Genomic DNA, 24,085 nt, shown 5'->3' with positions numbered 1-24,085 from the left:
GCTCTCTCTCTCTCTCATTCTCTCTCTCAAATAAATATTTAAAAAAAAGAATACAGTATATAGTACGTAAAGCATACATAATAAGTGTTATTCAACCATTTATCAGTAAGGCTTCTGGTAATAGACTATTAGTAGTTAAGATTTTGGGGAGTCAGAAATTCTAAGTGGAATTTCAATTGCACAGGGAGTCAATGTCCCTAACCCCTGTGTTCTTCAAAGGTCAACTTTATCTGCCTCACTCTAGCTACTGCTTTTATTTCTCACAACACAAGAACATTACTTCTAAATGATTTTTTTAATACGATTCATTCTGAATACTGCACATTTAGAAGAGAACAAAATTCTAATTTTAAGATGAATAACATGAAGATTGCACATTTTCATCCTATAGGTACCTCCAATATAATTCAAGCACGTAATATAGTTTCATTTCATCACCTGCAAGGATCACAACATTCCACTGTTAACTTCAGCCATGGTGGCACCCTGATCTTGGACTTCTAGCCTCCACAACTGTGAGAAATAAATTTCTGTTATTTAAAGTTACTCAGTCTCTGGCATTTTATTATAGCAGCCCAAAGAGACTAAGACAATTTCATACAACATACAATTCATCATTTTAAAGTGTACACTTCAGTGGTTTTTACTATATTCACTATGTTGTGCAATCACCACTAACATTTCCAAAACATTTCCAGCAAACTCCAAAAAGAAACCCAGTACTTATTAGTAGTTAGTCCCAATTCTCCCCTCCCTTCACCTTCTGATAACCACTAGTTTAACTGTCTCTATAGATTTGCCTATTCTGGACATTTCATATAAACAGAATCATAAAATCTGTCATCTTTGTGTGACTGTCTTCTTTGACTTAGCGTAATGTCTTCCAAGATTTTCTATGCTGTAGCATGTGACAGATCATTCACACTGTATGAATAGACCACATTTGTTTATTCATCAGCTGATAGACACTGGGTTATTTCTTCCACTTTTTGGCTATTATGAATAATGCTATGAACATCCATTTAACAAGTTTATGTATAAACATCACTTTCAATTCACTTGGTTATATACCTAGGAGAACTGCTGAGTCATTCTGTTTAACTTTTTGAAGAACTGCCAAACTGTTTTCCACAATGACTGCAGCATTTTACGTTCCCACCAGCAGAGGATAAGGGTTCCAATTTCTTACCTATAACCAACCTAATGGGTGTGAAGTGGTACCTCATTGTGGTTTATTTTTCTTAATGCTGGGGGTGGAGCCTAATGCAGGGCTTGAACTCACCACCCTGAGATCAACAACTGAGCTGAGATGAAGAGTCAGACACTTAAATCGACTGAGCCACCCAGGCGCCCCTCATTGTGGTTTTAATTGGCATTTCCCTAATGACTATGATGTTGAGCATCTCTTCACATGCTTAACTGGTCATTTGCACATCTGGTTAGGAGAGATGTCTATTCAAATCCTTTGCCGATTTTTATTTTTCCATCGCTTGTTTTTTTTTTTAAAGATTTTATTTATTTATTCGTGAGAGACACAGAGAGAGAGAGCGAGAGAGAGGCAGAGGGAGAAGCAGGTTCCCAAGGAGCAGGGAGGGAGCCCGATGCGGGACTCGATCCCAGGACTCCGGGATCATGACCTGAGCCGAAGGCAGACGCTTAATCATCTGAGCCACCCAGGCGCCCATCCATTGCTTGTTTTTAAATTGAGTTGTCTTTTAATGTTGAGTTGCAAGAGTTCTTTATATATTCTGGATACTAGACCCTTATCAGATATATGATTTGCAAATATTGTCTCCCATTCTGTGGGTTGTCTTTTCACTTTATTGATAGTGGTCTTTGATGCATAAAAGTTTTAAATTTTGATGAAGTCCAACTTATCTATTTTTTTGTGCTTTTGTCATATCTAAAAGAAAATCACTGTTTAACCCAAAGTCGTGCAGATTTTTACCAATGTTTCCTCCTAAGAATTTTATAGATTTAGATCTTTGATCCATTCTGAGTTAATTTCTTGTATGTGGTGTGAAGGAGGGGTCCACATTCATTCTTTTGCATGAAGATATCCAGCTGTCCCAGCATCATTTGCTAAAAAGACTATTCTTTCCCCATTGAATGGTCTTGGCATGCTTGTTAAAAATCAACTGACCATGAATGTATGTGTTTACTTCTGGACTTTCAATTCTATTGCACTGGTTTATAAGACTATCCTTACACCACCATCACATCATCTCGATTATTGTAACTTTGTAGTAAGTTTTGAAATCAGGTGTGTGTCCTTCAACTTTGTACTACTTTTTCCAATTGTTGTGGATTCAATGGCTTTGCAACTCCATATGAATTTTAGGAGCAGCTTATCCATTTCTGGAAAAAAGGCAGTTGGAATTTTGATAGGGATCACACTGAATTTAGAGATCAATTTGGGGAGTATTGCAATATTAATAATATTAAGTCTTCCAATCCATGAACACAAGATGTCTTCCCATTTACTTAGATCTTTCTTTCAACATGTTTTGTAGTTTTTAGTATACAAGTCTTGTACTTCTTTGAACTTATTCAGAAGTATTTTATTCTTTTTGATGTTACTGTAAATGGAATTGTTTTCTCAATTTCATGTTCAGATTGTTCATTGCTAGGTTTTTTTTTTTAAAGATTTTTATTTATTTATTTGAGAGAGAGAGAATGAGAGAGAGAGAGAGCACGAGAGGGAAGAGAGTCAGAGGGAGAAGCAGACTCCCCGCTGAGCAGGGAGCCCGATGTGGGACTCGATCCCGGGACTCCAGGATCATGACCTGAGCCGAAGGCAGTCGCTTAACCAACTGAGCCACCCAGGCGCCCCTGTTCATTGCTAGGTTATAGAAATGCAACTGATTTTTGTGTAATGCTCTTGTATCCTGCAACTTTGCTAGATTCATTTTTTGTAAATTTTTTAGGGTTTTCTATATATAAGATCATGGCATTTGCAAATTGAATTTTATTTCTTTCCAAACTTTTTTTTTATCTTACTTAACTGCCTACCTAGAACCTCCAATGTCGCACTGAATATAAGTAGCAAGAGCAGGCATCCTTATCGTGTTCCTGATGCTAAAAGGGAAAGCTTTCAGTTTTCACCAGTAAGTATAATGTTAGCTGTGGATTTTGTTGAATTTTGCTTGTTGAACTGAATTTACAGAGTGCCAACTCAAGGTTGCTCTGAGAATCTAACAAGAAAAGATCTGTGAAGGTGTTTTCAAAACTGTAAAATACCATTTAGTTTAAGATATCCTTATTCAGTAACTTCGTGCTCTCACTCTAAAAAGTTATCTCTAAATGTTAAAGAAACGAAAACAATTGTTTGTGAACCTCTCTTTTTAATTCCCAACATCCTGATGAAAGTTTAGCACCTATGTTCTTTTGAAGGGTGAAGAGGAAGAGAAGAATCTTTGGAGAAGTAATCAGAACAAAAATAGAACGCCTAGAGCCTCACCTCAGTTTAAGAAAAAGAACTACCATTTCTTTAAATAAACTTTTATTGAAGAAAAACATACCTACAGAAAAGTACATATGTTAAAGTGTTTGGCTCAATGAATTTCTAAAAACTGAACACACCGAGTTCAAGAAAGAGAACACTACCAGCCGCCTCCCATACTTCCCCCTCCTAGTTAACTAGCCCTTCACCCCCAACTACAGATAACCAGTATCTTGTTTCTATCACCAGAAATAATCACAGTTTTGCCTATTTTTGAAACTTTATATAAACAGCATGTATAATTTTGCGTCTAACTTCTATCCCTCAATGTTATGACTGTGAAACTCATCCATACTGTTGCCTGCAGCACTAGTTTATTCATTTTCGTTGCTTTTTATAGCATATAACTATATGAATATGCCACCATTATTTATCCACGAGTTGTCTCCAGTTTTTAATTATGAATACTGCTGCTATTAGCATGTTTGTACATGTTTTTTGAATAATATATGTATGCATGTCTATTGGATATACACCCCCCCACACACAGCCTCCAGCAGAATTGTTGGGTCATAGCATACACATATATGTTCAGCTTTAGAGAATTTTGCCTAACATGTACAATGTGGTGTTTTGATATAAGTATACTTTGTGTAATGATAACCACAATCAAGCTAATTAACATATCCAGCACCTCACATTGCTACCATTTTCTCTGTGTGTGGTAAGAACACTTTAGATCTACTCTCAGCAAATTTCAAGTATACAATTTATCATTTTTAACTACAGTTACTATGCTATCTAGCAGTTTAAATTGTTTCTATAGGAAGATCACTTAGAATACCAAATTCACTGTATTGCAGGAAATAACTATGCTTTCCTTAATGTTTGAAAATTAGATACAGTTCAAGGTATTAAAGGGAAGAAAAGACAATAATCCTGAAATCTCGAAATAACAAGGTTGAATATACATTTGGAAAGAAATATGGGAAAAATATCTTCAGCAATTTGTTAAGGAACTAAATTGGAAAGCACAATATACCAAGTCAAAGCTTCTTAACTTGCATACATCAGAATCACTTGGAGAATGTGTTAAAGGAGATTGCAAGGCCCCACCACCAGAGTTTCTAATTTAATCGGCCTGGGGTAGGGCCTGAGAATTTGCATTTCTAGCAAATTCTCGGTGATACTGATTAGCTGGTCTGCAGATTCCACTTTGAGAATCACTGTATTAAGTAAGGAGAAATAAACTTCATAAAAACAGAAATACCTATAGGTTCCTTTCTTTTTACAACAGAAAGGTAGGAAAGCGGATTCAATAATGCCCTTAGGCCATTTCATCATTTAATTTGACAAATACAAGTAAGTTTATTTTGATGCTTGATAAGTAGTAAATTGATTGGGAGTCTTTATATATAAAAAACAATAATCAGACTCAGTATTGGCACATGGAGAAAAAAGACTAGCATGAAATCCAGCAGCTGTTTAAAGTTAGATCTATGCCACGTTATTAATAATCTGAACAACAGAATAAACATCAGTATAGTATTCAATAGCTGGGCAGAGAATGTAACATTAAAATTCAAACTACATGTCCAAAATGATAATTTATTAAGGTATTTAGAAATAAATGTTCATCCATTCACTCAACAATCATTCACTGTGTAATACCTCCACACCAGGTTCTGTTCCAAACAGTGAGAACCACGTCTTCTATCATCTCACAAAATGTTGTCAATATTATTCTCTAGGAGACAAGTAACTAGGATAACTAAATTTTTTTAATTCCCCCACATTGATGTTCTTTGGAAGACCCAGAATTATCGATAATTGCTATTTTCATTGCTTGTCAATCAAGTAAGAAAGTGTTCATATGCAGATAACACTAAAAACACTTTACAGTATTTAAAAATCCACCAGCAAAACCCTAAAATATTCTTTTATTATTTAGGGATTTTAAAAATAAGTGAATGTTGGATTTCAAAAATGACAACTTATTTCTTACTTTAATAATTTTCCCATTTTCTCCATTATCAAATATCTATATGGCTAGTGCAGAACACGTGAGAACTTTAGCACTTCATTCTGAATTTAGCAAAGAACCAAAATACCCTGCATTACTCACAAACAGCTGATGCTAATTCATTTGGTTTCAAATCTATAGAGCACAAAGTTGTGATAAATTATTAGTATTTTTTGGCTTAACATCAAAAAAAGGAAAAGAAAATCAGCTTTGTAGAGTAATTCAGCTGAATTTTATTGAAATTATCTTTTATCTGCTCTTGTAAAACAAAGAAAAAATGTAGGTCAAAATCAGTAGCAATAAAGATAATTTTTCCTAAAGATTTTTTATTTTTAAGTAATCTCTACACTCAACATGGTCCTTGAACTCATGACCCTGAGATTGAGTCGCATGCTCTACTGACTAAGCCAGCCAGGACCCCAATAAAGATAAATTTAAATTTAAAGATAAAGATATTTTTTAAAAGAGGAATGATTACTTTCATATGGAAATGCCAAATAAAGAAAAATGAGGGGACAAGAATAATTTAAGCATATAGCAAGAAGAATTTTAAAGCTATCATACAATATATATAACATCAAATAATAAATTATAAAACATATAACATGATATACATTTAATATTAAAGCTATTTTAATTAAAACAGTGGCATTGGTGTACATATAGGCAAACAGAATATGAACCACAATAGTCCAGACTTACGGTGGTTATAAAACAGAGATAGCATTAAAAATCAGTGGAAAAAAAGGATTCAATAAATGATATTGGGACAACTGGCTATACATATGGAAAAGATAAAATTAGCTTCCCAATTCACACCAAACACAAAAATAAATTCCAGATGAATTAAACACCAAATTATAAAAACCAAAATTTTAAACCTTTAAGATGAAAATCTTTTTGACTTGAAGGTAGGGAAAGATTTCTTTTAGGGCACCTGGGTGGCTCAGTCAGTTGGGCAGCTAACTCTTGGTTGTGGCTCGGGTCATGATCTCAGGGTCCTGGGATTGAGCCCTGAGTGAGGCTCTATGCTTAATGGGAAGTCTGCTTCAGGATTCTCTCTCTCCCTCTCCCTCTGCCCCTCCCCTGCTCTCTCTCCCTCTCTAAAATAAATAAACCTTTAAAAAAAAGATTTCTCTTAAAGCACACAAACACAGTAATCACAAAGGTAAAAAATGGGTAATCATAGCTATAATAAAATTTAAATCAAAAACTCTATAAATATGAAAAGATCACCACTGTCTGGAAGAAGCTATTTACAACTAAATAAGAATTAGATTCCAAAGCATACCTTACCCCCCCCAAAAGGAAAACTCTACAAATCAATTCTTTTTAAAGATTTTATTTATTTGACAGAGAGAGACACAGCGAGAGAAGAAACACAAGCAAGGGGAGTCGGAGAGGGAGAAGCAGGTTTCTGGCCAAGCAAGGAGCCTGATGTGGGGCTGGATCCCAGGACCCTGGGATCATAACCTGAGCCTAAGGCAGACGCTTAACGACTGAGCCATGCAGTCGCCCCTCTACAAATCAATTTTTTAAAAAAAATACTAACAGCTAAAAGGTAAAAAGAGGCAAAGTTTATACAAAGGTGATTCAGAGAAGAGGATAGCCCAATGACCAATATGAAAATTGCTCATCTCACTAGTAATAGGAAGAAAATGCAAATTTATTTTTTCTAAAGATTTTATTTACTTATTTATTCATTTATTAGAGAGAAAGCACAAGGCAGGGGAGGGGCAGAGGGAGAGGGAGAAGCAGGCTCCCCGCTGAGCCAGGAGCCCAATGGGGGGGGGCTGGATTCCATGGCCCTGAGATCATGATCTGAGCCAAAGGCAGACACTTAGCCACCTGAACCACCCAAGTGCCCCAAAAATGCAAATTTAAACAATAAGATTGTTTACACCTATCATATTGTAAAAACTGTCTGCAATGTTAAGTGCTAGAAAGGACATGAGTAACACACACTCATATAATGCTAGCAAGAGTGCAAACTGGTATAACTAGGTAAAGACAAAGGGTAACTTAGCACCCAGCAATTCTATGTAGCAATTCTACATAGCATACATGTCTAAGACATGTATATAGACATATCCTAAACAAACTCTTACATGTGTATATAAGAAGACATATAGAGGAATGTGTACTCCATAAAAAATAAAACTGGAAGCCATTTAAATTATCCTCAGATAAGAACACAGATAATTGTGGTATAGTCACAAAATAGGATACTACACAGTAAACAGAATTAACTGGCTCTCGATATATCAACATGACTAAATTCCAAATGTCATTTTAAATTTAAAAAACTGCAGTTTGCAGACAGAAATACCAGTATGACATCATTATATATATTTTTAAAACACAAAACAATATATTACTTATGGGCACAAACATAGGTAAATGTGAACAGAAAGGATCTATATCAACTTTAGAATAGTGGTTATTTCTAGGAAAGGTTAGTGAAATCAAAAGGAGATACAAAAGAGATTCAATTGGGTCTGTAAAGTTTTATTTCTAAAAATTAAAGTTCTGAAACAAATATCACAATATGTTAACATTTAAATCTGGGTGGTGAGCATATGGATATATTTTATGCTATTTGCTGTACTTTTCAACATGCTTGAAATCTTTTTTAAGATTTTTTTTTAAGTAATCTCTATACCCAACGTGAGACTCCAACTCACAACCCCAAGATCAAAAGTTGCATGCTCTTCTGAGTGAGCTAGCCAGGTGCCCTATGCTTGAAATCTCTTAAAGTATGTATAAATTATACTTGTTTAAATGCATAGAGCTTCTAGAAATACTTAGAGTCAAGCAAGGAATAGTTTCCATCATAAAAAATAAGTTGGAAATTATGAGATTAAATCACTAGGAAACTGAAGACAACATAACGTAGGCCTCAGAGCCCATTCAGGGGTATTAATACTGAATTGTGAGAGAGAATCTCCTTAAGAGATTCTTACCTAAGATACCATACCCAGAGTATGGACCCTTAAGAACTGCACTATAGCAAGTGTCTAGTATATTGCTAATGCAGGTGTTTCCAAGGGTTCACTGTTCTGCCAATTCAAGAATTTTCAACAGTACAATAATATACTTTCTTTTTTTTCCCCCCAAGACTTTATTTATCTGTCAGAGAGAGAGCACAAGCAGGGGGGGCAGCAGGCAGAAGGAGAAGCAGGCTCCCTACTGAGCAAGAAGACTCATGTGGAACTCGATCCCAAGACCCTGGGATCATGACCCAAGCCAAAGGCAGACACTTAACTGAATGAGCTACCCAGGCGTCCCCAATAGTATACTTTCACCTTATTCCTTTGCACCTTGTCTTAAATACTTGAAAAAATACATCCATTTTAAGCCTAAGTTCCTTTTGTTTCAAAAAGAAGCTATTTAATAGTGCTATAAAGAGTTCAATTTTAGTTTCTAAAACATATTGCATTTGAAGACATTTTTTAAAAATCTCCACTAAAGTAACATGCACAAACAATAACTACTGCATAAAAGATTGCAGAAAGTTGGTATGCTTTGGATAGCAGAACTCTGACTTTATGAAACAAGATTACAAAACATTCTGTATTGTTTGGACTCGTGGTATTGCACATAAGGATCCCCAATTCAGAACTTGTTCCAAAACTACCTGAAGGATGATTATTTGGTAAAGATGTCATACACCCACAAAATGTTATAAATGGCTAGGTTTCTTGGGGCGCATGGGTGCTTCAGGCATTTGAGACGCTTGGTTTCAGCTCAGGTCATGATCTCGGGGTCGTAGGACAGAGCCCCACGTTGGGCTCCGTGCTAAGCAGGAGTCTGCTTCAGATTCTCTCTCTCCCTCTCCTTCTCTCTCCCTCTCTGTCCCTCCCCACTCACGCTCTCTCTAAAATAAACAAAATCTTTAAAAACACATACATACATACATAAACTTCTAAGTTTCTAGACTAGGCTACAAGTTCATCAATATACTACCTGATACTAAATATACTAGCCTGCGTCATCAAAACATGAGATTAGGTAAATTTTACCTTTTTTAAATTTTTTTAACATTTTATTTATGTGAGAGAGAGAGAGAATGAGTGGTGGGGAGGGGCAGGGGTGGGGGGGGGAGGGGGGGAGGGGGGGAGAGGGGGAGAGAGAGAGAGAGAGAGAGAGAGAGAGAGAGAGAGAGAGAGAGAAGCAGACTCCCTGCTGAGTAGGAAGCCCAATGCGGGGCTCGATCCCAGGACCCTAGGATCATCTAACATCTTTCTTTACCTCATTCAGCTCCTAAGAGAGTTCTCTTGCTTAGATTCCTATTTAACATCATCTTACCCCATTCCTTCACAACAAATTACCTCAAGGAGGTGTAAGAACTTATGAAGAAAGTGATCCATTGGCTTTACTGGTATTTCTGTGTGTATTTTCAGAAAGGCACTGCTGAGTCCCCAGCAAGTGAAATTTCTGGCAATTTTAAAAAGACAGAGTACAAAAAAGTTCAGGCAATGTGGAAAGCCTTTCTTTTCTTTTCAGTAACCAGGTGGTGGTGGTGGTCGTAGGGGCCAAGAAAGCAATTCCAAATAGAGCAGCTTTACTAAGGAGCCTCTATACTTAGAGTCATCTCTCCTAAACATTTAAGGCTGTATTTCAGATTCTTTCTTTCCTCTACTGATTCTGTGATTCCAGAGAAGCTGTAGCATAAGAGTTCTGGTAGACAGTGTGGAGGCCTGGGGCAGTGGGAGCCATCTGCATGGGGAGTTCATTTATAAATAAGAGTCTGTATTAAGTATAAGTAATAAGAATTAGAACTATAGAATCTGCTTTATTACCAGCAAAAATTTAAGACAGCCAAGAACACTTTACCTAATTCAATCTTTGGAAAGGCCAAAGGGAATCAAGTACGTTTAAATCGATTCATCATTTATTATAAAACGTATCCAACTTACAATTCCATATTTTTTTCTCATATAGTAGATACACTAAAGAAGATAATGACAAAAATTATTTTCTTTCAGGTTCTTTGCTTTTCAGATTAGGAGTTTCAGGATATTTTAGGGATTAATCAAGTTCTGATGACCTACATGCTATTTACTGAATAATATCACACATTTTATTCTTCAGCCAATTTCCCAGATGAACTAAACATGATGCTATCTTTTGCCCAGAAAAAGCAAAGGACATACAGACAGGTTACTAATGCTACCAGTGATACATGTGATATAATGATACAGTGAAATAAAAAACCCTTCAATTACATAGTGAATATAAATACCATTTACAAGATATCAGAATGCCAAAATTAAACTAACCAAAAGCAGTAATAATTCAAAATAGCTTTTCTCCCACAAAAAGGAAATTCAGAACTCATTTTAAAAGCATCACAACAAGACTAACTCTATTTGTTAAACAACAATAAGTAGTTACTAGGAAATTATGGTTATCGGAAGAAATAAGACAATCAGGGATGGGCAAAGGTGTTCAGATTTTCCAAAAGACAGAAGGTAGTTTTTGAAAATTAAACTTTGGCAGCAACCTCCAAAAGTTCTAGATAAGGTAAATCTACTCTTCTCTAGACCCTTGCAACTAAGTTGGTGAAGGAGGTAATTGTAGCAAACTGAGCTGAATTCATATTCTGACCCTGCTTCTTGTTAGTTGTGAACCCGGCAAATTAACGAGCCCCAATCTCTGAGAAAAACAATATTAATACTGCCTAGCTTGCAGGGTGGTTTTGTCAGGGTTAAATGAAATATGTTTGTATTTAAGTAATGGTACCCAAAGTATAGTGATGTGTATCAGTCTAGAGGAAGGTCTCTAACAGCATGTTCAAGAGCTATTTCTGACCTATCTTATTCTCCTTTTTATCAATGACTTGAATGTAGACACAGAAGTCATGATTTTAAACCTACAGGTGAAAATAAAATTGGCAGACAGAGCTACTATGTTGCATAACATGAAAGAATGGAGAATCAAGACCCTGAACAAGTAGTAAACAGGCCCTGACCTTAAAAAAAAAAAAAAAAAAATTGTAAAGGGGATAAATGTAAGGTTTTATACTTAGGTTCAATAAAACAATTGCACAATACATAGAATGGCGTGGGGGAGCCAATTTTAAAAGAATATGAGAGTTTTAATTGACTGCAAGCTCATTATGAGCCAAGAGTGTGATTTACTGCAGAAAAAAAGCAAATACCCTGTATTAATAATGGTAGTGTCTAGCTCAAGAGAATAAGAGTTCAGCATATTCTTCACTAATCACTGTGTTCCACTTGGGGAACATTTTAGAGGAAACACTGGCAAAACAGCGTTTCCAAAGGAAGGTAACCTAAGTGATGAAGGGTTTGGAATACAGAATATTTGAGGAATTGGGGATGTTTAACTTGCAAAAGAGAAAATCTGAGCGAATGTGTAACCTGTCTTCAAATATATGAGGAACTATCATATGGGAAAGGGATTATGTTTAGTTCTATGTAGCTCTAAACAGCTAAAAATTATATGGAACTCCATATAAAAAAGACCTTTCTAACATGACACTAAAATGGGCTAGCTTTAGTGGTGATGCACTCTCTACTGCTAGAGTATTCAAGCAGAGATTAGATTAGTTTCATTTTAAACAAAAATGTATTGAGCACCTAGGTCCAAGGCAGTGTGCAAAGCACAGGTGATGATAATGAATAAAAAACTAACATGGTCTCTTCTTTCTTTTTTTTTTTTTTTAAGATTTTATTTATTTATTTGACAGAGAGAGAATGAGAGATAGAGAGCACAAGAGGGAAGAGGGTCAGAGGGAGAAGCAGACTCCCTGCTGAGCAGGGAGCCCGATGTGGGACTCGATCCCGGGACTCCAGGATCATGACCTGAGCCGAAGGCAGTCGCTTAACCAACTGAGCCACCCAGGCGCCCACATGGTCTCTTCTTTCAAAGTGGAAGATAAATGGTAAAGGCAAATAACCACACCAATAAATTTAAAATGACAAACAGATAAATCTCTAAAGAAAGGAATACAGTTAGTTCTTCAAGAGCATATAACAAAGGATCATGACTTGTGTGGGATCAGAACAGGCTTCCCTTGAGTAGATGAGTGATCTATGAGTAGGAGGTAAATGGTTGGGAACAGAACATCACAAAGAAAGGAAACAGTACATGCAAAGACCTTGTGGTAAGAGAAACTACTAAAGTTCAAGGAACTGAATGGTTTATATAACCTGAGCAGAGAGAGTAAGGCAGTGAGTAGAGAAAAGCAGGAGTAGAACCACAAAGGGCCTTAAAGGCCCAGTTTGGATTGATCTCCCAAAAGTAACCTGATGCTATTGAGGTAGGGGTTTAAGTAGCAACAGGCAGGGGAGGAAACAAGCAATGTGGAAAACGCTGTAAAGAGACCTCTAGTGAGCTTCCTGAAGTAGTCCAAACCACAAATGATGGTAGTTTGGGGAAATGAGGTGGAAACGAGGATGCAGAGAGGCGGAGAGACTGAAGAGATTTTTAGGATATTAAAATGACAGAACCCACATGACCAGTAGTCCAGTGGGTTATTTGGGTATAGTTTAAAGCAGCAATGCCCGGGACACCTGGGTGGCTCAGTAGTTAAGCGTCGGCCTTCGGCTCAGGTGTGATCCCAGGGTCCTGGGATCATCGGGCTCCCTGCTCTGCAGGAAACCTGCTTCTCCCTCTTCTACTCCCCCTGCTTGTGTTCCCTCTCTCACTGTGTCTCTCTCTGTCAAATGAATAAATAAAATCTCAAAAAAAAAAAAAAAAAAGGCAGTAATGCCCAAGCCAGATTCTTCAGCCCTAATAATACTCTTTTAGGGAAGGGGTGGGGGTGGGTGGAACAGAACTCAGTGATGAATTTTACTGGGGGGCAGAGGATGTGGTGAGAGAGAAAAATAAAGGATGACCATGAACATGACCACCACCACCACCACCTCCCCACCCCCCGCACTGATCTCCAGCCTATGGACGGTGATGCCATTCACTGAAACAGAAAACAGGGAAAGTACTAATTAGGTGGGCTAAGATCATGGGCTTGGATGTAAACTGTAGAGTTTGAGGTGCCCTGATTTTTAATAGGCAGTTTGATATATTGATCTGGAACTTAAAGGATCGATCTGGACTGGGAGTCAAATACTGAGAATCACTGGCATATAGATGGTAGTTGAAGCTGTAGGCTTAGAAGAGATTGCCCAAAGAGAAAATGGAGAAGAGAGCCTTGAGAAATATCTGCATTGAATAACAGGGGAGAGGAGGGTGAGTCTGCAAAAGAGAGGTAGGAGTAAGGCTGCCCAGAAGCCATGGGAAGAGTGTTTTCCATGAAGGAGGCTATGGTCAACAATGTCAAATGCTGTGGAGACATCCAATCAAAGAATGAAAAATGTTAATTAAGTTTAGGAGCACGTTTCAGTGGACTGATAGGGCCAGAAATCAGACCGCAGTGGGCTGAGGGGTAACTAGGTGGTAAGCAAATGAAACACGATAAATGTACACAACTCTATCAAAATATCTGGCTGAAAAATGGGAAGAGAAAGGAGACAACTGTGGGGGTGGAGGGAGGGTTTGTCTTAAGGTGGGAGAAGCTTAAGTATGTTGAGAGGGAACAGGGGAATGCACAGGAGTGGGGATTCCTTGGGTGGAAAAAAAGAGAATCTAAAGCATGGGTAGAGGGAGTAGCCATAAATAAAAGGAGAGGCTATGGGGAAAAGGAAGAGAAAGAGGTCAAATTAAATGACCTTTAAGGTCTCTTCTCACTCCATCATCTCACGACTTACAATTTCTTTTAGATAGGACATTTGCATGCGTGCGTAAATCTATGCAAACTTGTTCAAAGATTCCAGTATAAATAAATCAGTCAAGCACATCCTTATCCCCTAGTGACGCAGTTAATGTCCCCAGGTTTATGACCAGTGTAATCTCTGGGCAGGATCCATCCCTCAGAGAGCTTTTAGCTCAATGCATACTGCAGAACAGCACAGAACCAGCCCTATCTCCCCTTGCCAAACCCATACTACACCGCGATCTTAAGAGGCTAAAGGAGGAAGTAAAATTTAAAACCCTGAAACTATAACATATCCTGCTGCATTCAAAGCGACTGTCATTCATAAAAACAAAACGCGACACCCCAAATGCATCCCCACTCCAAGGTGAAGACATTCCTGCCTGTTCCGACAGTGACAGGTCCCCCAGGGTGGCTGGGGTTTAACACTAAAAGTCATTTGCACCTCCTCCTCCTTTCACAAGACCTTCCACTCAGATGGGTTCCTAATGATCCTTCCCACAGCCGTCGCCCCCAACGCAGCAGACGGATCCCCCGCAGTTATTCCAACGGCTGCACCTAATAAGCCCTAGCAAGGGGGTGCGGAGAAACCCCCAGAGTCCGTCCGACGGGGCTGGGACCGCCACAGTCCTGCGACTGGCTTGGGGGACGCGGGTAACAAGCCCCAAAGGATGGAAAGGGAGAATTAAAGGAGACCGAGGAGACCCATGGTAGTGAGGGGGTCACCTCCCCTCGAGCTTCCTTAGGGGGATGGAGTTTCTGAGGAAAGCTAATCCCCTGCCACCGCTCCCCCTTCTTACCCTCAAGCCCTTCTCTGGCTTGCCGCCCTCCAACCCCTCCATCTGCTCAGACTCAACCCCCCTCCCCTGGGGCCGTCGGGACCTCAGAGTGCCCACGAGCCGGGCGCCCCCGCCTCGAGCCGCAGGTTCGGGGCCGGCACTCACCCGACCCGCCATCTTCGCAGACACGTCCGGCTTCGCGGCTGCAGCTGGGCGCTTAGTAGAGCCCGCCCCCACCGCGCGCGCGCGCCCGCCGCCCGCCCTCGCGCAGGCGTGTAGCCGTCGTGAGGCCGCGCGCGCGGCCGCCGTGGGGCGGGGGAGGGTAGCGGCGCCATTTTGAGCGGGAGTTGCGGGTGCTGTGACCCTGTATTTTTGCAGAGTTCCTGTCCGCCGGCAACTCTCTTAAGGGCTTCTTTTGCGAATCTTGTCACAGCTGGCGGGTTGCGCCGGACTTTGTAGCAAGCCTTTTGATGTTTTAATCCCTTAGCCCTGCTTCTCTTTGGCCGCTGCTGCTTGCCCAGTAATGGCCTCTCTCAGCCTTTTTAACTTTCTGCTTCCAGACTCACTGAAATGCAAAAATGTGCCTAAGAGCACCCGGCGCGGCAACTGGCCTGCCCAAAGTTGGTTCTGAATTCAGGTTCTGTGTGAATTCAGGCTTTTTTCTGTAGGCAAGCTTGTACCTAGCTCCTAGAAATTACCAACGTTGGCATGTATATTTCGCTTATATGTAGCCTGGAAAACTCAGTATTTTCTTCAAATTTAAAAGTGAATTGTGATTCTTGCTATACCTTTATTTTCTATATTTTTTATTTCATTATTATTTATTTATAAAGGTAATGTTTTTAACCGTATCATTACCCAGTATTATTTCAGTTTAGACAACATGGCGGAATTTGAATGAAATATGCCCAAAATTCGTTCCGTTTTTTACCTCGATGTTTCTACTATACCATTTCTTCACTGGAGTCTCAGAATAGAGGAGGATAATAATTAGAAAAAATAATAACAACAGCAGCACCCTGCAAGAAGAGAGATTCTGCTTAGCAGATTCCCCGATGCTTTTATTGCCCCTGACCCTGATAGCGCATATTTCTCTCCGTATTTACACAAGACAAGGAGAAACAACAGGATTTTTTAACTTTCATTTGTCACAGCTGATTAGGAAAAACTAGTTTTTCCAACATGAGCAAAGGAAAAAATTAGAAGAGCTGGACATGCTTAGCAGTTTAAGATTGAGAATAAAAATCAGTAAGTGACCTGAAGGCGGGCCAGGGACAGAAGAAACAAAATCAGGCCAGTTTTATAAACTCTTAACGCTGTGCCTGAGAACCACATTGCTTTATTGGACAAATCAGATGTTAACTAAATCAGTGGATCGGAGTTTATCAGGAAAACAACTAATTGAACTCCGATCTATTAACTTGCAAAAGCTAAGAAACAATGAGAATGAATTGGGGAGCCTGGAGGTGTAGGTTCTTGTCCCTTTTCTTGCTCTGCCTACTCATTTGCCCTATCTCAACCTCTCTCAGCCCCGGTTTCCTTGTTCGCAAAGTGAGAGGTATAATTAGGTGAGCTTAATGGTTGTGTCTTACATTTTTTTTGATACTTTGAATTTGAATCTGTAAATCAAAGAGATTTACCAAACAGATCCAGAAGATGATATTGGTTCTCAGTCCAATGACCTGACATTATTTTCAAGGCCAGAGAATAATGCGAATATATTTACACCACTGATTTTTTACTAGGTAAAATAGATTGCAAGGGAAAATGTCTAATCTTCCTTACCACCCAGGAAAGATAGGCTTGCTGGAGAGGTTCCAATGTGTCTGTTTAGAGCGCATATTCCCATGATAAGCCAACCTTTGTAGCATCTCACAAGTGGCATAAATTCAGTAGCATCACGTACACAGTCCTACAGGTCTGTTTACCAAAAAACTAGGTGAACATGAGCTCTTGTCCTTAAGGTGCTTAGTATCCATCTGGAGCAGAAGGATTCTGAGACATTGGTCCAGGATGTCACAGTGTCTGTGCCTCCCATCTGTGCCTTACTCTGATATTCAAGGTTATCTTAGAAGTAGTGGAGCTGTTTCTGCATTACCTTTGAGCAATTCTTACAGTGATAGTGATGGTCGATAGAGAATAAATAGTTTGCTACCCCAAATCCTCACCCCTTTTTCTGGCCACAGTTCCTCCAGCTCATGCAGCTTGGAAACTGTCAGACAAGGTGCCCTGCCATCCCCTGGCCCAGGAGGGAGCACAGAACCCAAGCTCGATTAATGAGATGGTTCTCTCCCAAGCAAGTGCAACCTTGACTATCCTGAGGAAGATAAAAAACAGTGGGAGCTGATTTACTGCAATGGTGACACCTTGAAAAGACCATGAATTATCTAGACCCCTGGAGTTTATCTGGTTTCCATCTTCTCCAAAATCTGGCTGTCCCTCTTTGTCTTCATTTGTTTGTCAATTTCTTTTTCTTTCCCTTCCTCAAAAAAATACCTCCCTCAGCTCTTCATTGATCCTGAAATCTTTTTAATATGCTTTTCTTTTGCAATGAGAAAGTAGGTAAGACAGCTAACAATGATTTAGATTTACCCTATTCTTTTAAAGTAATCTCGAGGGCGCCTGGGTGCCTCAGTTGGTTAAGCGACTGCCTTCGGCTCAGGTCATGATCCTGGAGTACCTGGATCGAGTCCCGCATTGGGCTCCCTGCTCAGCAGGGAGTCTGCTTCTCCCTCTGACCCTCCCCCCTCTCATGTGCTCTCTCTCTCAAATAAATAAATAAAAATCTTTAAAAAAAATAAAAATAAAAAAATAATCTCGATGCCCAACATGGGGCTCAAACTCACAACCCCAAGATCAAGAGTCACATGCCCCACTGAATGAGCCAGCCAGGCGACCCTAAATTATCCTGACATGTAAATGACTAACATAATTTTCTAAGGGCTGCAAGGCTTTTTAGCGAGGCAGGAGGTGGATGAGTTGAGACTAAGGATAGAGACAGAGAGGAAAGGGGTATTAGATACCTTGAATGAAAGGACAAAAGATCATGACATAATAATGAGTTAGATATAGCAGTATCTAGGATAAATAACAGTGAGGAATGGGGGTGGTGGTGGTAAGGGTTTGATTAAGATCAGTTCTTGTTAACATGGCCACTGTGTGACCCAGTGTGATGGTTAATTTTATGTGTCAATTTGGCTGGGTCACAGTGCCCAGATCCTTGGTCAAACATTATGCTGGATGTTTCCATGAGGATATTTTTAGACGAGATTTACTGATGAATCCCAGACCTGTACCTCTGAAACAAATAATACATTATATATTAAAAAAAAAAAAAAGAAGAAGAAGAAGATAGTAGGAAGGGAAAAATGAAGGGGGGGAAATCGGAGGGGGAGACGAACCATGAGAGACTATGGACTCTGAGAAACAAACTGAGGGTTCTAGAGCAGAGGAGGGTGGGGGATGGGTTAGCCTGGTGATGGGTATTAAAGAGGGCACGTACTGCATGGAGCACTGGGTGTTATACGCAAACAATGAATCATGGAACACTATATCAAAAACAAATGATGTAATGTATGGTGATTAACATAACATAATAAAATAAAATTTTAAAAAAGAGATTTACATTTAAATCCATGGATTTTGGGGCGCCTGGTGGCTCAGTCGTTAAGTGTCTGCCTTCGGCTCAGGTCATGATCCCGGGGTCCTGGGATCGAGCCCCACATCAATCAGAGCAGGAAGCCTGCTTCTCCCTCTCCCACTCCCCGTGCTTCTGTTCCCTCTCTCGCTGTGTCTCTCTGTGTCAAATAAATAAATTAAAATTAAAATTTTTTTAAAAATTAAAAAAAATCCATGGATTTTGAGTCCAGTAGATGCTCTCCATAATGTGGGTGGGCCTCACCTAATCAGTTGAAGGCCTGAATTAAATAAAAGGCTGATCTCTTGGAAGCAAAAGGAAATTTTCCAGCAGACTGCCTTCTGACTTCATCTGCAAAATCACATCTTCCTGGTTTCCTAGCACACTGCCTTTGGATTGGAACTGCAAATCTTTTTTTTTTTTTAAGATTTTTATTTATTTGACAGAGAGTGAGTGAGAGAGGGAACACAAGCAGGGGGCATGGGAGAGGGAGAAGCAGGCTTCCCGCTGAGCAGGGAGCCTGATGCGGGGCTTGATCCCAGGACCCTGGGATCATGACCTGAGCCAAAGGCAGACACTTAATGACTGAGCCACCCAGGCACCCCTAAATCTTTCTTGACTCTCCAGCTTGCCAGCCTGCCTCATCAAATTTTTGGACGCCTCCACAATTGCAAGAGCTAATTCCTTAAATAAATCTTTTTATTTTATACAGATATTTATACAATACACTCTATTGATTCTGTTTCTCTGGAGAACGCTGTCTAATACACTCAACTTCCTGTCAGTGACAACAAAGTGATTCCAGGCTTCTACATAGGTAAAACTTAATATCACCTGTTCCTCCCTGATGGGTAACCAACATTTGTAGCTGGAGGCCTGATTCAAAGACTTGAAGACTGCATGGATATAATTCTATGTTCAATTTATGGCCCACTAAACATCACTTAGTAAAAGCTCCATTGGAATGGGGCTGAATAACTTTCCGGTTACAGAGGTATTTTGCTTGTAACAGTTGGGTAAGAATTTAACTGGGGGAAAAATTTCTTCTGTGTTTTGAAGAGTGAAGGCAACAGTAACCCACGTAAACTGAACCAGTGTCGTCTAGTTTATTTAACAAAGCAATACAGCTTTTTGGTTCTTGCCACCTTACCCAGAGGAAAACTACCTTTTGTCTGTGGAAACTCTAGGTTAAACAAATGGTGTTGGGAACAGAGAGGTGTTTTAGTCACTTCGCGGTGTGGGTTTCAAACATCTTCCAGCAAGACTGCATGCAGGTGTTTCAGGGAACAGGTCTACGCAGTGAATTCACCACTGCATTGTAAATGTTGGAAATCATCCTCCAGTGGTCCTGTGTACGTGAGTGACAAGGACCGGCACCGCCCCTCTTGGAGAAGATGTCATTGTGGAGCAGATAAAAGTGGTCTCCAGAGCCCCTTTTACACCCTTCGCTCTGCAACCCCTTCTCTCTTTCCCAAGTTCTTTGAGCATTAGCAACCTCATATATTACACTTCCCAGAAGAATATGCAATTTAAGAGAATATTGCTGGGAAGAGCAACGCATAACCTAAAGAAACAAATTGCTACTGGTGGAATTTCAGAGATTGTGACATCTGTCTAGGGAGCTTTATGTGGATAATGATCCTTACTTTGCCCCTCCAATCATAACTCACAGGTCAGCCACCCATGCCCTAAGCCCAGGCTTAAGGGAGCCTTGTTCAAAACCTCATTTTACAGCCCCATGGTAGCCAGTTTTAGGAAAATGGAGTCGCCATCTGTTTGTTTTCTGTTGGAGAAAACTATTTTCCCAAAACAGTGGATAAGGCTAGAGAAGGGAGCAAAATGGAGAAAGCGTATGGAATTTTTTAAAGAAAGGAAGACAGGCTGATGCAATGCAGCATTTTAGCTGCAGTCAGGTTTTTTATTGTTGGTGTTTTTGTGTTTTTTGTTTTGATGAATATGTCTTTTCTCTTTGGAAGATCAAGGACAAACACCTATAGTCACAAAAATCAATTCATTCTGCAAAGTCTGAGTGGGCAGGAGAGATGATAGAATCCTCCGTGGAAAGGAATGAATGTTGCTATGGAAACCAGATGATCCTTTAGTGCAAGTCCCAAAGCGCTTGCCAGGCTGCCTAACCCTGCATATTAACATTGTGGGTCCAGAGAGCTGCTTGCAGTTCTTTGGAAAGGGATATTCAGATATTGGTCTGATGAGCTTTTATGCATCTTGTGAAAAGGAAGTCAGAGTCTCCTGGGAAAGGCTGAGTTGCCTGAAATCTTAAGACACTAAAGGCCCACAAACCACAGCTCACTGGTCATGACAATACTCGTTATCTGCGATAGTTCTCAGGAGGGCTTCTGAGAAAAAGTGAACATTGTGTCTACGGTTTCTGGAGGGCTTTTTCCAGGGCAAGGAACATGTAGAGTAGGGCTCCTAGAGAAGAAGACATCTCTTGAGCAGAAATGTGACCAGGATAGAGGGATAAAGGGGTGCCTGGCTGGCTCAGTTGGTAGAGCATGCGATTCTTGATCTTGGGGTCATGAGTTCAGGCCCCATGTTGGGCATAGATATAACTTAAGTTAAAAAAAAAAAAGAATAGAAGGATAAGTTTACTTGGGGGAGGGTGGTATGGGTATACTGTGTGATGTTTAGACACTCTAAACTTAAAATGTTTTCATGTGAGAATTAGATGAGATGATTATCATACAGTACCTAACACAGTCAGTACCTGATGCAGCAGTTACACAGATACTAATTACCACTACCAAGAGTACTATAATACTAGTAACCCTATTAGCTGATTTTAAAGTCTAACTTAGAGAAAGAAAGCTATCTCCAAATGAGATGTTTCTCAGGGTTAAATGATCTCTGTTTCTCCCCAGAGCACTTTCTACTTGCCATGCTGTACAAATAACATTATATTGACAAGAAATGTTTTCTTCTCTCTCTCTCTCTTTTTTTTAAGATTTATTTATTTATTTGAGAGAGCATATGAGCGTGCATGGCGGTGGGGAGAGGCAGAGGGAGAGGGAGAGAGAGAATCTTCAGCTGACTCCCTGCTGAGTGAGGAGCCTGAGACTCGGGGTTTCCTCCCATGACCCTGAGATGATGACCTAAGCTGAAACCAAGAGTTGGATGCCTAACCGACAGCCACTCAGGCACCCCAAGAGATGTTTTCTATCAAGGAAAAAAACCCCACTCCATCAACATCACCATAAGCAATTCATTTATCGAGTCACCACAATTGAGCTTAATAAAACTTCCCTGAACAGTTACCATGATTTCAATTAAATCTTCTTCCTAATTGTGGGTTTTGTTTTTTTTTTTAAAAAGTGAGTTTTGCATTATGAAATTAGTATTTTCTCTCAATTGCTTAAAGAAAAAAAAATCACAACCCTGTCTTCTGAATACAATCATTAGTAAGTTAGACCTGTTTTCTTCTAGCCCCTCTCCCATACATTCCCCATGCATATTATTATTAAAAAATATATGATGGGTGCCTGGCTGGCTCAGTTGGAAGAGCATGTGACTCTTGATCTTGGGGTTGTGAGTTCGAGCCCCATGGTGGGTGTAGAGATTACTTAAAAAAATAACATCTTAAAAAACATATACATATGAAACATATGTATGTATAAAACATACATACAAACATATAAAACATAAATGTGTGTGTATATATGTATATATAAACATGTCTCTGTGTGAATATGTGTATCTATATAGGTTGTAATCCTTTAACAATTGAGTGCCATGTGGGCAGGGACTTTGTTTCATTCATAGGCATCATGATGCAGATCTTGGGAAAATAATGCACATTCTCAGGTCATCGAGGTGGAGGGATAAAGCCCCATTATTATCAGCTCCAACATTCCTTCTGTAGGGTACAAACAGTGGTAGGAAAAATCTTTTCCTTGCTATTTCATCCTTTTTTCAGGTTATGATGAATCCATTTAAACAGCCTTCATAATTACAGGCAAAACAGTTTTGCATCTTTGACTTGGAAGTCAGCAGAAAGACATGAATAGATCATTTGTAGTGGATGAAATAAAAATACTAGTAAACTGTTGGGGACAAACAAGTAATCAAAGAAATTAAAATGAAACCAACATGAGATACTTTTTTCTCTTGGTTATCAAATTAGCAAACAAAATACATTAAAAAGAGCTTACCAAATGATGAAGTAAGCAGTTTTCACTTGGCAATGGGAAATGTACAAATGTACATTACCAAGTGAATGGGAAAATGTACATTTTGGGATGGGAATATACATTTGCATAGTCTACTCAGAAAATAATTTGGTGGTGGTGAGTCCACTTCTGGGGTTTTTCCTGAGGAAAAAAAAATAGCCAGGAATGCTGGGGGAAAAAAAGTTCACTGCAACATTATTCATATAGAAAAACTTAAAAACAATCTAAATGTTGAACTCCATGAAAATGATTAAATAAATCAGGGTATATCCATATAATGGAATATCACACAGCTTTCAGAAATGTTTAAATGCTAAGTAATGTGGAAAAAGCTCAAGTTAAAATGTTTACTGGAAAAAACCCAAAATTTTATGTATTCACAGTCCGAACTGTAACAGTGATTGCCTCTAAATGATAGAATGACGGGTGATTTTTTTTCTCTTCCCCCTCCTCTTTTTCATCCACACTCTGGTGAGGAATGCCATTTTTCATGTATTTTAAGAAGTGACTTTATAGGGGCACCTCGGTGGCTCAGTCGTTAAGCGTCTGCCTTCAGCTCAGGTCATCCCTGGAATCCTGGGATAGAGTCCCACCTCTTGCTCCCTGCTTAGCAGGGAGCCTGCTTCTCCTTTTCCCTCTGAAGCTCCTCCTGATCGTTCTCTCTCTTTCTCCCTCAAATAAATAAAATCTTTTTTTTTAAGATTTTATTTATTTATTCATGAGAGACGGGGGGGAGAGAGAGAGAGAGAGAGAGGCAGAGGGAGAAGCAGGCTCCCAAGGAGCAGGGAGGCCGATGCGAGACTCGATCCCAGGACCCTGGAATCACGACCTGAGCCGAAGGCAGACGCTCAACCATCTGAGCCACCCAGGCGCCCATAAATAAAATCTTTTTTAAAAAAAGTGACTTTGTGTAATTTTTTATAGTCAGAAAAACATTTTTTAAGGAGTCACATAGAAAAACCTCTTATATATTTACTGTCATATATACAATCACTGTGACTGGGAAAGAAAATATGTGGTAAAGAGATTAAGACCTAAGCTTTTATCTCTGTTCGGCTTACTTTTCCTCTTTGTAGAATGGAAATTATAGTTTCTAACTCACAAGGCATTATGGTCATGCAGGTAAAGTCCTTGACATAGTTCATGGCACATGGTGTGTTCAATCGGTGTTCATTTTTCTGATTATGTCAAGTACTATTTACAGGAGTTGGTTACCTTTTTAAACCTAACCAAGTTGGCTAACCGAGTTTAAGGGGTCTGAGTTATCCAGAGGGCTGTGA

The 24,085-nt window shown here is 39.4% G+C and overlaps 1 protein-coding gene across 2 annotated transcripts in view; it reads right to left on the bottom strand.

Annotated features, from left to right (window-relative positions):
• The window catches only part of NSF (N-ethylmaleimide sensitive factor, vesicle fusing ATPase), a 157,476-nt gene that overhangs the window by 132,967 nt on the left and 424 nt on the right, over window positions 1-24,085 (bottom strand). The window contains exon 1 of one of the 2 annotated variants that reach the window (XM_025890030.2): window positions 15,147-15,238. The exons of the other annotated variant lie outside the window; for it this stretch is intronic. Coding sequence (XP_025745815.1) covers window positions 15,147-15,158 — 12 coding nt within the window. The 5' untranslated portion in view covers window positions 15,159-15,238. Of the gene's footprint in view, window positions 1-15,146; window positions 15,239-24,085 lie in introns of those variants that run through there. 2 annotated transcript variants of the gene reach the window in all.

The sequence above is a fragment of the Callorhinus ursinus genome, unplaced genomic scaffold, assembly GCF_003265705.2.
Source record: "Callorhinus ursinus isolate GAN/ISIS: 27379988/994484 unplaced genomic scaffold, GSC_fseal_2.0 scaffold50, whole genome shotgun sequence".
Lineage (NCBI taxonomy): Eukaryota > Metazoa > Chordata > Mammalia > Carnivora > Otariidae > Callorhinus > Callorhinus ursinus.
Note: the sequence above shows the minus strand (reverse complement) of the source record. Positions and strands in the feature narration are given on the sequence as shown.